The 16633-nt window shown below is 31.2% G+C and overlaps 2 protein-coding genes across 11 annotated transcripts in view; one reads left to right on the top strand and one right to left on the bottom strand.

Moving 5' to 3' along the window:
- tmem110l (transmembrane protein 110, like) overlaps positions 1 to 16633 on the bottom strand; it is a 220690-nt gene that overhangs the window by 35583 nt on the left and 168474 nt on the right. The window contains exon 1 of one of the 7 annotated variants that reach the window (XM_073945736.1): positions 731 to 797. The exons of the other annotated variants lie outside the window; for them this stretch is intronic. The gene's annotated coding sequence lies outside the window, so the exon portion shown is untranslated. Of the gene's footprint in view, positions 1 to 730; positions 798 to 16633 lie in introns of those variants that run through there. 7 annotated transcript variants of the gene reach the window in all.
- sfmbt2 (Scm like with four mbt domains 2) overlaps positions 1 to 16633 on the top strand; it is a 77326-nt gene that overhangs the window by 1599 nt on the left and 59094 nt on the right. For 2 of the 4 annotated variants that reach the window (XM_073947208.1, XM_073947209.1), the window contains exons 2-4: positions 7680 to 7764; positions 13806 to 13903; positions 15784 to 16024. In XM_073947208.1, coding sequence (XP_073803309.1) covers positions 13811 to 13903; positions 15784 to 16024 — 334 coding nt within the window. In that variant the 5' untranslated portion in view covers positions 7680 to 7764; positions 13806 to 13810. The remainder of the gene's footprint in view (positions 1 to 7679; positions 7765 to 13805; positions 13904 to 15783; positions 16025 to 16633) is intronic. The other 2 variants (XM_005164834.5, XM_677950.9) reach the window with 1 other exon arrangement.

Genomic DNA, 16633 nt, shown 5'->3' on the forward strand with positions numbered 1-16633 from the left:
CAAAACAGTCATGATATCAAATCAAGTGTTAAAATACGCTGAATCAGCCTAACTGAGATAAAGCTTGACATTTAAATCAATTGCCCTCACAGTTGAGTCAGAGTACATTTTCTTTCAAGCGGAAAGCGTATTCATTAAGATAAAATGTGAGCAAGATGCCATGTAGATACGACACCTGCACCTGTCACTCAGTTCAGGTTTTAGGGTAAAACTCATTTGCTGAATCCTTCAAAAGCAGTCAAAACTAAATATTGATGTTTCAACATGGCCAACATGTTATATTATATTGTAGCATAACAGCAACGTTGTTTACACCGACACTTCAGGAGGCACACAAGTTTGCGATATGACAAATAAGCGCAAACAGAAGTTGCTTACGTCGGAAGAGGTAACCATAGCAACAGCACGCAGCTTAAAAACGTATATTTGACAGTAGCATCAACATGACGTCCAAAATACGTCTTTCAATCATGACATAATGTGTGATACTATTCAACCAAGGGCCCTTTACTAAACAAAACTAAAATTATTATGTATACAGTAGCCCAGACGCGCAATATGAGGTCGAGCATTTTGAAGCCTTTAATATCAGGCTACCTGGCGATTACGTAACATGTAAAGGTCTGGTAATCCATATTTAAATACACAAAACACCTCTGGATGTGAAACGAGAGGGAGAGGGAGAGAGAGAGAGATATGCGATCTGTCATAAGGTAATCAGATAGTTTACCCTTAGGTCGCAAAGATCGGGTGTCTGCCTGTGTTCTACTGCGGATTGAATGATGCGATTTACATTCAACCCGTTTTGTGACGTAGCCTAATGTCTTTGAGGACGTCACGAGGTGAGCTTAAAAAAAACAAATAAACAAATATAGGTTTAAGGAGGTTTAGGCAAGTATAAACTCCTTGTAGTGCATGAATGAAGGAATTGTGTTATTTTGATAGCCTAAACTTGTTGTATAGCTTACATAATGAAGTGTATTGAGAAGTAGGCCAAGACAAATTTCCCTTTATAAGGTCAAAAAGTTGTTTTGACAGAGAATGATGCCATTGGTGTTTTTCTTTGTCAAGTGTAAATAGTAAGGAATTAAGTGGTCAAGACATCATTGTGTTATGGAGAAATGTCATCTTATCTGAATAGTTGTTTTCTATCAGATTTTTAAAAAACATATAAGCTTCTATTCCTTTGAGTTGTCACATTTGTTAAGTTTCAAGTTCAGCGTGTGGTATTAGTTGCCTTTTACTTGACTGAAGTTATGAGACTGGTCAGATGAAATGTAATGAACACTGTTAGTGGGGAAATTTTCAGAGAAATGCATTTCCACATTATTAAAAACAAGAAATATTGAAGGTTTGCATTTAATTTTAGCATTAAAATAACAAAAGTGTAATAGAAAACAATAAGTACAAAATAAATACAAAACAATAAAAGTGTAACAGAATATAAATACAAATGAAGTCAGAATTATTAGCCCCACTTTGAATTTCTTTTTTAAAGATTTACCAAATTATGTTTAACAGGGCAATGAAACTTTCACAGTTTGTCTGATAATTTTTCTTTTGTAAAAAAAAAGTAAAAAAAAATCTTATTTGTTTTCTTTTGGCTAGAATAAAAGCAGTTTTAAATTTTTTTTTAAACACAACTTTAAGGACAAAAATAGCCCCTAGCTATATATATTTTTTCAATAGTCTACAGAACAAACCATCGTTATACAATAACTTGCCTAATTACCCTAACCTGCCTATAACCTAATTAACCTAGTTAAGCCTTTAAATGTCACTTTAAGCTGTATAGAAGTGTCTTAAAAATATCTAGTCAAATATTATGTACTGTCATCATGGCAAAGATAATATAAATCAGTTATTAGAAATGAGTTATTTAAACTGTTTTGTTTAGAAATGTGTTGAAAAAATCTTCTCTTAAACAGAAATTGGGGAAAAATAAACAATAGATCTAATAATTCAAGGGGGCTAATAATTCTTACTTCAACTGTATATCCTTTTAAATATTTTTTAAAAAGTCAGTTTTAAGTTTTTATTTACTTCACAAATAATCCAATTTATATGATCACTTGTTTTTTTAATTCTATTTTAAAAGATAACTTAAAAAAATAATAAATAAATAAATAATCCACTTAGATCACTTGTTATTTTAAATCATATTTTTAACACAGAATAAAAAAAAAAAAATAAATAAATAATCACTTGTTGTTTTAAATCTTAATTTTAAAAAGTAATAAGTAAAGATACAAATAAAGGTACAAAACCGGCCACTGAGGTGGTACCATTTCAACAGTAATGGTACCTTTGGAAACATATGTATACTTTAAAGGTAAAACTTAATACCTAAAAGTACAAATGTGTACCTCATAGTGCTATATCAAGAAACAAAAGTGTACCCTAAGATACAAAAATGTACTTTTAATGTACCAATGTGCACATTTAAGGTACAAAATTTTATACTTTGAAAAGGTGCCACCCCAGTGAAAGGTTTTGAACCATTTCGGTGTTTAATTATAACATTAATATACCTAATAACATCAACATTATTTCACTCATATATTGACATTTTGTTGACAATGTTTTAGGAACATTAAAGTAGACACTTACAGTAGCATTGAATCTAATGCAAATTTAATGACTTTTTATGCTTTCTGAATGTAAAATCACTTTTGTAAATGTCATGATTATACAAATTACTGTGTGTATTATCTGCTTTACATCAATGTTGCTGTTGTCCTCTTAATTTGAACTTACTATTAATCAAATTTGTGCTTCAGGTTGCTTTCATTTACTGTTTGTTTTGGTCCAGTCCATTCGGATAGAGACACTTCAGAGGCATTTCATAAGCATAAAAATAAACCTAAACCCAGAACATCCAGGAAAGCATTAGGCAAATTAAACAAATAGTCAAATCCCTAATATAACCTGTGTAGTTAACAATTAATCTCAAGTTTGAAGCTGGACAAATAAATGTATCACAACCAGCTAAACTAACCGCTAAATAGATTAACTCTCAAAGTTGCATAATTAAAATGGATTAACAAATGTGTCTTCAGAGTGAAAAAGGTCACAGCCATTTATTTTAATAAGAAAAGCAGCACTACATTGTGCTCCAATAATCCTTTAATTCCCCTTCCACAATTGAACAATTCCTGGATTAAAGTAAGGGCTTAATGTGAGCTAATCGATAGCACGGCCTGTCTAAAAATCGGGCTTTATTCTGAAATAGCCCACATCATTAGCCTGATAATTCACTTTAATCCCACATCTTCAATCTGGAGGCATCTTGCAGCCCATGTGTTGAGTTGACTTAACCACAATAAAGCCACAATCAAATGACTGTAGCTGCACAGTAAAAAAAAATCCAGTTTGCCTTAAAGATTTAAGCTGACTCAAATTAACCTTATGAATCCATTAAACTTATATTAAGTTAAACTGATTTAAAACTGACCTATAACATTAAGTTAGAACATGATTAACTTAGTTTAACAGGTTACAATTACCTTTAAACATATGCTGACTAATTGGTCATATATTTTTTACAGTGTGTGAATAGCAAATATTTGTTAGGCATTCGAACATTTGATATTTCAGTAGCTCAAATAGTAGTGGATAGCACTAGCAATGATAATGTTGTTGGTTCGATTCTCTTTTTGCAACTCCAGGGTCATTTTGTACATGACAATGTTTAGTGAAACATGAAATATCATACTGTCAAAATCAGATCAATGATCAGAAAAAATGGATTGGAAATTATATGCTTGAAGCTGGATTTTGAAAACTTAAATGTAGTCATTTAAAAAATTTTTCTTTAGTTTGGTAAGGGTCAGTAGTTTGTCGTATTTTTGGAATTCATTTTATTAATTTTATTTTATAACAGTTTAAACTTTACAGTTAACTTTTTATTGGGTGTTTTAATAATCTTACTGAAGCTATTTAATCATATTTACATTTAGACATTTAGCAGACAAATTTGTTCAAAGCAGTTTAAAATTGAGATGGAATTCATCGCTTCAACGAGAAGAGCTTCAGTTTTAGTTTAGGCTTAGTTTGTTTTTATTTTTGGAATTATTATTGTTTTTATTTTATAACAGTTTAAACTTAACAGTTGACTGTTTGGAAATTTTAGTAATCTTATTAAAGCTACTTAATTATTACATTTAAATTTAGTCATATAACAGATGATTTTATCCAAAGCAACTTACAATTGAGGAGGAATTCAGTGTTTCAACAAGAAGAGCTTTAGTTTTAGTTTAGGGTCAGTTTGTTTTAATCTTCTAAATATATATTTTTTATTTTATTTTGTAACAGTTTTAACTTAACAGTTGACTTATTGGAAATTTTAATAATCTTATAGAAGCTGTTTGATTATTATGTTTACATTTAGCCATTTAGCAGACGATTTTGTCCAAAGCAACTTACAATGGAGAAGGAATTTAGCGTTTCAACAAGAAGAGCTTTAGTTTTAGTTTAGGGTCAGTAATTTGTTTTTATTTTTGGAATTACTATTGTTTTTTATTTTATAACAGTCTAAACTTAACAGTTTACTCATTGGAAATTTTAATAATCTTATAGAAGCTATTTAATCATTACATTTACATTTAGTCATATAACAGACGATTTTATCCAAAGCAACTTACAATTAATTGAGGAGGAATTCAGTGTTTCAACAAGAAGAGCTTTAGTTTTGGTTTAGGGTCAGTAGTTTGTTTTTATTTTTTAAATATATTTTTTATTTAATTTTATAACAGTTTAAACATAACAGTTGACTTATTGGAAATTTTAATTTAATTTAATTTTTAATTTAAATTTAATTTCATACTTGATTTGCTGTTTATACAAAGAAACTGTTTATGCTCAGCGAATTTATTGCTAGATTAAGGAGGGGGAGGTTTTTTATATGGAGTGATTGTAAAAATCTGGTGCAAATGTACAAAAAAAAAAAAAAAAAGAAGCTAAAGTGTCAGATAAATGTAAGAGTGTGTTTTCTACAGGTGGTTTGTTAAGCCCACTCACCTGGTGAGGCACACTCAGAATTAATAATATTTGAGTTTTGGTGTGTGGTGAAGTGGGAGAGGGAAGAGGGGTCTTGGTTCTATTCACAGGGGTTTAGGTGATCTCAAATATAGGTATTTTTAGTTGTTATTTGAAGGATACCAGTGAATCCGCAGTTTGTGTGGGAATGGGAAGATCATTCCACCATCATTCCATGATGGTTTCTAGTGATGTATGTGATGCAAATAGGAAATAGTAGGGGACCATAAATAGATCCCTGAGGTATACCCAGTGACCGGCTGATGAATTTAGATACTTCTCCTCTCCAGCCAATCTGAATGATCTTCCGGTGAGGTAAGACTCCAACCAGTAGAGTGGGGTTCTAGTGATGCCCACTGAGGAGAGGGTGGAGAGTAGAATCTACTGATTCACCATATCAAATGCAGCAGACAGGTTCAGTAAAAGCAGAAGGGATGATTTAAAACCTGCTTTGGCAATCTGCAAGGCCTAGTCTTAGTGGAATGTCTACATTTGAAGCCTAATTAGCTTGCATCCTGCATGTAATTGTGAGGTAAAAATGTGAAAATTTGGTTAAAAACAACCTTTTCCAGTGTTTTGGCAATAAAAGGAAGGAGAGAGACTGGTCTGTAATTTTCAACCAATGAGGTGTTGAGTGATGTTTCTTTGAGCAGCAGGGTTTCCCGGGCCTGTTTAAAAGTGGTTGGGAATGTGCCAGTGTGGAGTGAAGTGTTAATGATATGTGTTAGGACCGGCACTATGGCCGCGGAAATGTCCTGTAGGATGTTTGAGGCAATTGGGTCTAGAGGGCAGGTTGTGGGATGAGCAGAGTGGAGAAGTTTGGATACTTCTTCCTCCTTAAGGAGTGAGAAGGAGAAGAGTCAAATTTCATCAGAGGGTATTGTTTGATGGAGAGTTGGGATGGACAAAAAAAAGGCCAAATCATCAGCTGATAAGAAGGTGGAAGAGGAAATAGCATGGTATTAAACTTCCTGAATAATTCGCAGTATCTGAAGTAGGCATGGGCCGTCATAAGATTCTGACTGTATGATAACCTTGGATAAAATTATCACAGTTTCACGGTATTGTGATTAATGCTCTAAAATAAATTATTTTTAAATATCTGGGTAAAAAAAAAAATTTCCCTCTTGAACACAAAATATTTCATTTTGAAAAACATTGATAACATTTGGAAAGTTTTTTTTTTTGACTAAAACTGATCAGTTTAACTGTCTTATTTTTTATTAGCCTCTCTGTTTTTCTGGCTGTTTCTAGTATTTTATGATAGATGGAGTGATAAAAATAGATATTCAATATTCTGTTGACTTCTTTGACTCTAATTATGTAAAAAAATAAAAATAAAAACAAACTTGACATTTGTTTTGTTCTAGAAACTACATAAATGTAAATGAAGTAATTTTTTTTTTAATTTTTGTTTAGTTTGAAGAGTGGGTAGTTTTATTTTTTTATTTATGGAATGCGTTTACTTTTTTATCATTATACATTTGACATTTTAGTAATTCCAAGAACCTGCTTAATCACAATAAATAACTCTTTATATTATAAAAACCTAAGATGTTACATGTTTTTTGTAGAGTGAATATCTATACTCTAAAATTAATATTCTTATAAAATCTTTTTTTTTTTTTAACTGATACATTTAATTATGCTTTTGTTAAACCCATCTGTTTTTCTGCCTGCTAGCAGTATTTTATGGTGGATGGAGTAATAGACCCTTTTCACATTTCAGGTTTCTCAGTAGCGCAAGTCATCATAGTTGGGAAAACTTAAGAGTGCAGTAAATGGGATGATACAACAAATAACTAATACAATCTTATATGCTAAAATAATAAAATAAACACGATGGTGTTATCAAGACTTTCAGAAAAAGGAAAAAATTGTGGGAGACTGAAAACCTTTTTGCAATTTGATGCAAAGATGATATTGAAGATACATAAATACATATAAATGTTCATACAATAAAAAAATCTAAATATTAAAAATTTCAAGGATTTAAGATGCTGATGACCATTAAACACGTCATAACAGGCTTGTGAAAAGGGTCCATCAAGATTAAGTCAACTCCCTTAACTTCAAGTTGTGTAAAAAAGTTGTGTGGCTTCATATTTTTATATTAGAAATGTGCATCTGCCTACTGCATAAATGTAAATGAAATCATTCAGAGAGACTTGTGTTTCATAATGTAAGGATGGGTAGTTTTTTACTTTTGAAATTTATGAAAGCTTTTCATTCATAACAGTTTGAGATTTTAATAATCTCAAGAACATGTTTAATCACAGAAACTTTAATGAAAAGCTTGGTTGTTAGAAGTTCTTTGTAAAGCAAAAAATACACTGATTTCTTTAACAATACATGACGATTTTGCTTGTATATATTAAAAAATGAGTTTTGCTGCTTGTTCAAAGTACTTATTTAAATAAACTGAAACAACATAAATCTTAAGATTTATTGCGACAACTTAATTGTTTTATGTTCAATCCACTTACTTTTTTAAAATTATCTTAATCGATTTGTGTTGTGACAACATGAATGAATTGAGTGCAACCTTGCATTTTTATACTGTATATGCCAGGGGTGACCAAAAAAGTTTAGTTACAACCCCAATCAGACACACCTGGGCTAGCTAATCATGTTCTTTCCAGAAACATCCTTGCTGGTGTGTTGAGGCAAGTTGGAGCTAAAACCTGCAGGACACCAGCCCTCCAGGACCAACTTTGGACACCTCTGGTATATGCTTTTGTTGCAGAAGTTTTTTTTTCTGGCTGTTTGTAGTATTTTTTTATAAAGAACGAAGTAATAAAAACAGATCCCGTCAACTAATGTCCAAAGATTTTTTACATCATATATCGGTAATACTTTATAATAAGGTTGTATTAGTTAATGCAAGTGAATGCATTTACTAACATGAACAATACAATAATTACTGTATTTATACATGTTAGTTAATGAAAATAAAGCAGTTCATTGTTCATGTTAACTCATGGTGCATTAATTATTGTTAACAAGCATGAATTTGGATTTTAATAATGCATCAGTAAATGATGAACTATGGCTAATAAATGCTGTACAAGCATCGTTCATACTTAGCTCATGTTAGTAAATTAACTAACATTAACTAATGTAAAGTGTGACTCATTGATTTTTCCTAGCAACATACATCTTTACAAAGCATAAATGTTGTCATTTTAAGATATTTTTGTTTAGTGTTTAGTGAGGGTGGGTAGTTTTCATATTTGCAATTTATTTATTTATTAGTAGAATCTTTCTCAGCCCAGTTTATGAGAAGTGTTTCTTCTGACAGCGATTTGGATGGAGGTTCTCAAGTTTTGTTTTTTTTCTCATTTAAAGCCCACATAAGTCAGAGCGAATCCTTGTCATGTTAATTTCCGCTTTGATTCCAGTCTTTCTCGGCTGGAGCAGTGAGTAATGCTGCCAAAAATATCTGCCAAAGGAGTGACAGAAGACTAATATTTTTCTGTGGAATTGTTCTGCTGTGTTTATAAAACACACACACACACACACACACACACACACACACACACACACACACACACACTCACACACACACACACACACACACACACACACACACACACACACACACACACACACACACACACACACACACACACACACACAAACACAAACACAAACACACACAAACACACACACACACACACACACACACACACACACACACACACACACACACACACAAACACACAGGTACACAGGCACAAAGACACACCGACACACACACATACTGAATGAGTCATTTGCAAGGAAGTGGTTTTCAAGTGTTAAAGTGAACTTCTCATTCTTAGTTCCATCTAAAACCAGGACTTCAATAGAAGAAATATGCATTAACATCTCAATGTATGTATTATTCATTGCTCTTAACTCCAAAAAAAAAAAAAAAAAAGAAATACAGGTTGTAGTGTGTATGGAGGAGTTTAGGTATTAGCAACTATTTTTCAGGTGTACATTTTGGAAAAGTCCAGAATGTACTTTTGTTTCAGTGCTGTAAAAACTATTTTTTGAGAAGCTTTTAGTGAGTGACTTTTTGACATTTTAATACCACTAAGACAATTTTTTTTTTGTATTGTGAAAAGGTTCCATGGAGTTTAAATGTTTTTTTTTTTTTTTGTAGCCAAAGTTTAACTTTAAATTGAACATTTTATTTAAAAAAACTAATAATAAGAATAATATTTGCAATTCCTTATGTGATCCATCAACTTGGGAAATATGGTGATAACTGATTTTTGCCTAAATTAAGAATTTTAGGGGAAATAAAGTGGAAAATAGTTTCGTGAAAAATATGTGGACGTTATTGCATTTTATAAAGAGCTTCTAAGAGTATGATATATACTCGGGTATTGTGTAATTTACAGATTAGCATATTAGTGCATAGGTTCTATAAAGCATGCACTGTAAACATTATATGATCAATAAGTCCTGAAAGCATATTTTTTAAGTTAATCATGTTCTAACTTAAATATCTAAGCTATGCAAGCTGTTTTAAGTCAGTTTAAAATAATATAAGTTCAATGGATTCATAAGGTTAATTTGATTCAGCTTAAAAAAATTAAGGCATCAGGATTTTTTTTTCAGTTTGAGACCTGTATACTGTAGATACCTTCCTCAAAGAACTACAATAATAAGCTATTTGGCATTATAAAAACAATTTTAACACAAATTTGAGCTTTAATGAGCTATTGAATGTATTACAAATTTATGATTAACAAGTTTCGCTGCATACCAGCACAAAAAAAAAAAAAAATTCAAACCAGCATAAGCCAAGAAAAAGTGTAGCATTCTTCAGTTTTTTTGCAGCACAATTAGAACTAAAACATGCTGTGTTATTTTTTTTTTTTGGTTGCCAGTCAGCAACTTTTCACACCTTAGTGACTGTACTGACATCATCAGTGATTACGTTTGAAATCAACCAATAGGAGAGCAGGACAGATCTTCACAAAAACACTACATAGATGATCTGACAGCTCATCTAGATTGTAATCATTCTGAATAATCCAGAGTATTTCAAGGGTCAGTTGTAGATGAATGTATATATGAGTAATAGTTTATATGCAACTCATCAACAAGCAACAAGGCATGGCTTAAATTAAACGTAGATCTCTTCTGTTTCAGATTATGAGAAATCCAAGAATAGATTTTAAAGAACTGAAACCTAATTTTAAAGCAACTTTCTTTTTTTTTTATTACATTTTTATATTGAACTGTGTGGTATGATACGTATCTCTGCAACTTACATTTTGAGAAAATTTGATTCGATTTCAGAGATTAGTAGGCATTTAAAAAAGTAATTTATACATGTACCTTTTGCATTTAGTCTTAGCTAGCACTATAAAGCATTATGCATGCAGAAACGAAAAGTAAATTTGTTTGCATTATTATTACTATTCGCATTATAAAAATTTATGTGTAAATACATTCATAATAGATTGTTGATTGGACATATTCTGAAGGTAATGTTTAATAGTTTTCTGATTCATTGAAGAAGTTATTATATTGTATATAATATATGTAAATGGATACATTTAATAAAGTTATTTGTACTGCCGTGTAACCTTTGCAATAAGATTTAGCCTGAGCTTGCTTTGTGTTATTATTATTGCATGTTAAATCCAGCTAAACAATGCAGAAAATCAGTTTGTTTTGGGAGTGATCTGTCTACTGTATGAATGAAGTCATAAACTTTAACTTCATAAACTTATATAAAATGGGCTGTCAAAATAGAGAGAGAAAAAACTAAATATACAGTGCTCAGCATATACTGTATACGAACACCCCTCACAAAACTATCTATTAAATTTATATTTTCAGTAGGAAGCTATACAATATTATATTTGTAAATATACTTTAGTTTAGGCAGTACTGAAGCCAAATCTGGAGCTAATCTAAAAAAATAACTTATGATTACGGTCCAAAAACTAGTATACCCAAATATGTGTTATAGAAAAATATTAAATACAAATTTAAAAAAAAAGGAAAAATCAAGAGAAGCCCTTGAATTTAGAGTGAATAATGTATAAAAATAAACAAATAGTAAGCATAAATAATTACAATACAGCAAAGACAAAAGAACAATAATTATTAATAAACAACTAATCAGAAATTAAAAAATATAAAAAGTCAGATGTAAAACAACACTGTTTTTGTGCCCAAATTCACTTGAAATGACTTTAAAAAGTTTGTTAATGATAAATGTTTACTCTATTATGGTTATAATTTAGTGGTGCTGAAAAATAACAATCCCAACTCAACGTTGCATATTCTGCATTATGACTACTGTGGACACACACAATGCAATATTGATGTTGAAACAATATATTGCGCATATTATATATATATATATATATATATATATATATATATATATATATATATATATATATATATATATATATATATATATATATATAGTTTAAAAAAAGTTTTGTCAAGTGTATAAGAGTGTGTTTCTGACTAATTCTGCACTTATGGAAATACTCTAAATTTACAGACCATCATATGTTGTTTGTTTAGTCATAATATGAAGTGCTGTTTTTTCTCAGTTGAGTCATTTATATTGATGTAGTAGGCTATTTACTGTACATTAAGCATTTGTTGTGTAAATACATTCATACCACTTTAAACTGCTTGTTCATAACATTTTGTTGGTGACATTTAATAGTTATATGATTGATTGAACAGCTATTACAACTAAATATCGTTGAACCAACTAGTATATATAACTAGATAAATTCAGTAAGGAAATTATAAAAAAATACTCTAAAAAAATATGACTTTTGGGCCAAATATTATACTCAGTTGAAGTCAGAATACTTAGCCCCCTTTGAATTTTTGAATTTTTATTTTTTCATTTTTAAATATTTAAATATTTTTTATTTTTAAATATGTTTAACAGAGCAAGGAAACTTTCACAGTATGTCTGATAATATTTTTTTTCTTTTGGAGAAAGTCTTATTTGTTGTATTTCATCTAGTATAAAAGCAGTTTTTTGTTTTTTAAACCATTTTAAGGTTAAAAATTTTAGCCCCTTTAAGATTTATTTATTTTTGATAGTCTACAGAACAAACCATCGTTATACAATAACTTGCCTAGTTAACCCATTAACCTAGTTAAGCCTTTAAATGTCACTTTAAGCTTTATAGAAGTGTCTGGAAAAATATCTAGTCAAATATTGTTTACTTTTATCAAGACAGATTTTATTAGAAATGTGTTAAAAAATATTCTCTTCGTTAAACAGAAATTGGGGGGAAAATAAACAGGGGGAAGAAAAATTCTGACTTCAACTGTATTTCTACATTTTATTTTTGCTATGGTGTGATTGGGGTAGTTGTTGATAATTATATTTGTAGATGTTACTTGAGTTAATAGGAATGTTTTTTTCCACTATGTCAAAGTCTTCAGAAAGTAAGAGCAATGTGGAATGTTTACCCACCATGTCCTTGGGTTAGATTGAATGAGGGTTTCATCTTGAATCGTTTAAAGTTTTTTCTTTAAGTGAACAAGTCATAAGCAATGAATAGACTTCCCCACACATTTGATTTTTTAGAAGATGAAACAGATGACTCATAGCATAAATGAGCTAATGTAAAACCTGAAGTCAATGGAGTGTTTATTACTGTAATAATGCTATGAGATTAGCTTTTTAGTCAAGTTAGTAAGCTGAAGAGCGAGAGAGAGAGAGAGAGAGTGAGAGAGAGAGAGAGAGAGAGAGAGAGAGAGAGAGGGAGATGTGGGAGAAAAGGGAATGCTGCACTTGCAAGTTTATGAATATTTCTTGTGTTTGCTCATCAAAACGCTTCAGTGCATTTGCGTCACCCTGCAAAATTAGTGAAGTGGATGACAGATTACTTTTTAAAATCCATGTGAAATCCAAATTTACAGTATTTATTTCACTAGTGCACATTGTTGTTCTTTAGGTGAAAAAATAAAGAAGTGAGTTCAGTAAAAAAAAGTTTGTTTTGCTAAACTTCAATCAAAGTCTGAACATTTGCTTCTGTGTTTGTAGTGCTGGTTCTTCTCTGATGACGTCAGTTTGATGTCAGTTTAATATTCTTAACTAGAGGTGCCTTTCCCAAAAAACGAAATATGCATCATTTGGGAAAAGAACTATGTAGTGACGAGTTTTTCCCAAAACCATTATTGTTTTGTTGCAGATCCATCGTTTGAGCCACGTTAGTTATAACGTGAAAACGTCCATAATGATGCTTTAAACGGGGTAGAGTAACAAGTTTTTTAGAGAAAAAGCCCAATATTTTTTGTGCATATTATATTGCTTCACACACACACACACACATTCAATAATAATGTCACAGTACTCCGTGTTTTTGCAGTTACACATAATTTATAATGGTATCGTTTAAAAAAAAAACATACACTTTGACAGCCAATTTTAAAAGTGTGCCCCCAGAACAACAGTTGTCATGTATGCAAATAAGCGGCCAAAGTGCATACAAAGTCTTTGGTTTTTAGTTGAAAATGATCCACAAATCTTTCTATAGTAGAAGTGATGTTATATTTTGCACACTATAGCAATAGTGATATTGTGGATTAAGAATTTTGTACATTTTGCAATGACACACAAAACCCAGCTATTTAGAAATGGCTTCATGTACTTGCACGGAATAGGTTTCATTTATGTTTCATCATAATATCTAGCCACAATACATGTATGAAAAAAACAACAAGAAATTTTAATATGCTGACACAAACTTATTTGCTCTGTCTCTCTCTTCTAGCAAGCATGGATTGTGGAGAAGAGGAGGTAGATTTCAACTGGGAAGAATATCTTGAGGATACTGGAGCCACTGCTGCCCCTCACACTTCATTTAGACATGTGAGAGCTTGCACACTCACACACAATTCTTTTAATAAATGAATATAAAAGTATACATATCTACTTTTGAATTTTGAGAGTGTTTAAACAAAAGAGAAAAGTGTGAAAATGTTATTGTCTGTCTGAGAAAAGTGTATAAAGTGTGTAGTGAGGGGTTTACGGCCTAAAAACATCTATAATTGTATAAAACAAAGCTGACTACTTTACTATTTCACCTATTGCGGGTTATTTTTAGAATGTAACTGACGCAAATAATGCGGGAACGGTGTATATAAACATTCTATTAGTAACATCTCTAGAGAATTTGTCATCTCAAACTACAATGAAATGTACCCAGATAAACATGTTTTATGTTTTGGAAAAATGCAGGCAGAGGCACATAATTTTATTGAGCCTGGTTACTAAAAAGGAGAAGGGATGCACATTGTCCCAATCTGCAATTCTATTTCAGTGATGTCAAATTGAGTTACACTTTGTAAAGAATAAACGTTATAAAGAATAAACTTTATAAATAAAAAAGTTTCCTCAGCATGTTAAAATTATTTCTTAAGGATCATGTAACATTGGAGTAATAATGCTGAAAATTCTGTTTTTACATCATTGGAAGAACGTATATTTTCGATTGTATTAAAATAAAAACTGATTTTAATAAACTGTAATATTTCCCAACTTGAAAGTTTTAGTCAAATGTTTGGATTATAAATGCAGCCTTGGTGATCATAAAAAACTTTTAAAACAATCAATCAATCAATTAATCAATCAATCAATCAATTAATAATTTTTAATCATCAATAAATCACCAATTAATTAATTTAATAGTCATTCATCGATACATTTTTTGATTATTTATTAATTCTTTAATCAATCAAACATGCTGTCCCCAAACCCTTGAATGAATATTTGCTGTTAATATTCTCCAGGGTATTTTGACAAAAAAATAAATAAATAAATAAAGCTCACTGTAAAAACCACACAATTGGACTGGTTCCAACAAGGGCACATTATTTTGTTTCATTTTCAACATTACGAGCAACGTTACAAATACAACCAGGACAACATGAAATACAGGTTAGGTTTGATACTGAGTTGGGCTGCTACTGAAATGTCTCATTGAAAATTTTGGGTCAATAAGTAAAACCATTTGAGACATGTACAAAAAAACAAAAACAAGCTGACTTTAGTTCAATTTAGATCAATGGTCGCCAGCCTTTTTTAGTCCAAGATCCCTTACCTCTGCCTTGCTGAAAGGCAAGATCTACCCATTAAAAATATATATATATAAATAAAAAAAATATTTAAAAAAAAACTTGGCAGAAAAATCGAGCTACACTTTTCATTTGTGTTTCCAGCTTTAGACCTTTAATATAATTTTTTAACTATGTAAAAAAACTGGTTCAGCGTACTTTCAACTCTCAACTACTTTTACAATCTGTGACAATGCACCTGTATGACATATGGAGTTGTAAAATGCAGTAATTAAACCATATGAGGTGTCTGTAAACTAAAAAAAACTCTTAATTATTATTTTATTTGGAAGTGAATAAATTCCCTCAAGGTTTTCATAAAACTATTAAACAACACCTATTCATGTCTTTGGGCAATTTTGGGTGACACTTTAGATCACAATTCATGCTATTAACTACTAGCTAATTACCTGCATATCAGATATTAATGTTTATTAGTAGTTATAAAGTATGATCTTGTTCTGCATCACTAATTCTATTCAAAACCTAAATCCAACTTCTAACTTACTGTCTATTAATTGTTTTATGTTCAATCAACTTAAAATGGTAAAAACCACTGTTTATGTCCATATTTTACTCGAAGTTCGATTAAAACAACCCAGCCTTTAACATCATCTCATCTGATTGTACATACAGGTGGAACTCAGTCTTCAGAGCAGTTTTCAGCCAGGAATGAAGCTAGAAGTGGCCAATAAAGGCAGCGTGGACACATACTGGGTGGCCACCATCATAACCACATGTGGTCAGCTGCTACTGTTACGCTACTGTGGCTATGGTGAAGACCGCAAGGCTGACTTCTGGTGTGACGTCATGACAGCCGAACTTCATCCAGTCGGCTGGTGTGCGCAAAACGACAAAACACTTCAACCACCGGAAGGTAAGGTGCAAACTAAGTTCGAGAAACACGTCTATTCGAACACAGATAAAGATCATGTTAAAACAGTCCCTCCTCATCTCAACCAATGACATTCAAACACACACACACACAAACACACACACATATTTAATCAACAATGCAAAGGGTTTAAATACTTATGTCAATCAAACAAAGAGAGCAGGCGCTTGTGGAAATACACAATGCTCTGGTAGGAATTGTTTGTGAGCACTATGAGATGTCATTGAGTGTAGCATGTGTAACAACTGAAAGGTTTTTAGGTTTTATCTTAAGTGGATTATCTTCTGCCAACGATTGGAATGGTTCTTTGGAACTGGAATGAGGTTACTGTTTTTTTCTGATGAACTATATACACTTTAAACCCTTGTGAATTCATCTTTTTCATTAATTTTTGTGATCATTTTGTCTGTGTTAATGCAGATTTTTTTTGCATGTTCAATTCACTTTTAATAATTTGACCTCTTAGAAAAAATAAATAAATAAAAAAAATTGCCAGGACCTCCAGAACAAAAGTGCCCCCATTTAAAGCTATTAAAATTGCAGTATTTAATTTCAGTGCCATTAAGCTTGCATTCTTTGTTAACAGGCTTC

The sequence above is a fragment of the Danio rerio genome, chromosome 4 (genome assembly GCF_049306965.1).
Source record: "Danio rerio strain Tuebingen ecotype United States chromosome 4, GRCz12tu, whole genome shotgun sequence".
NCBI classification, from domain to species: Eukaryota; Metazoa; Chordata; class Actinopteri; order Cypriniformes; family Danionidae; genus Danio; species Danio rerio.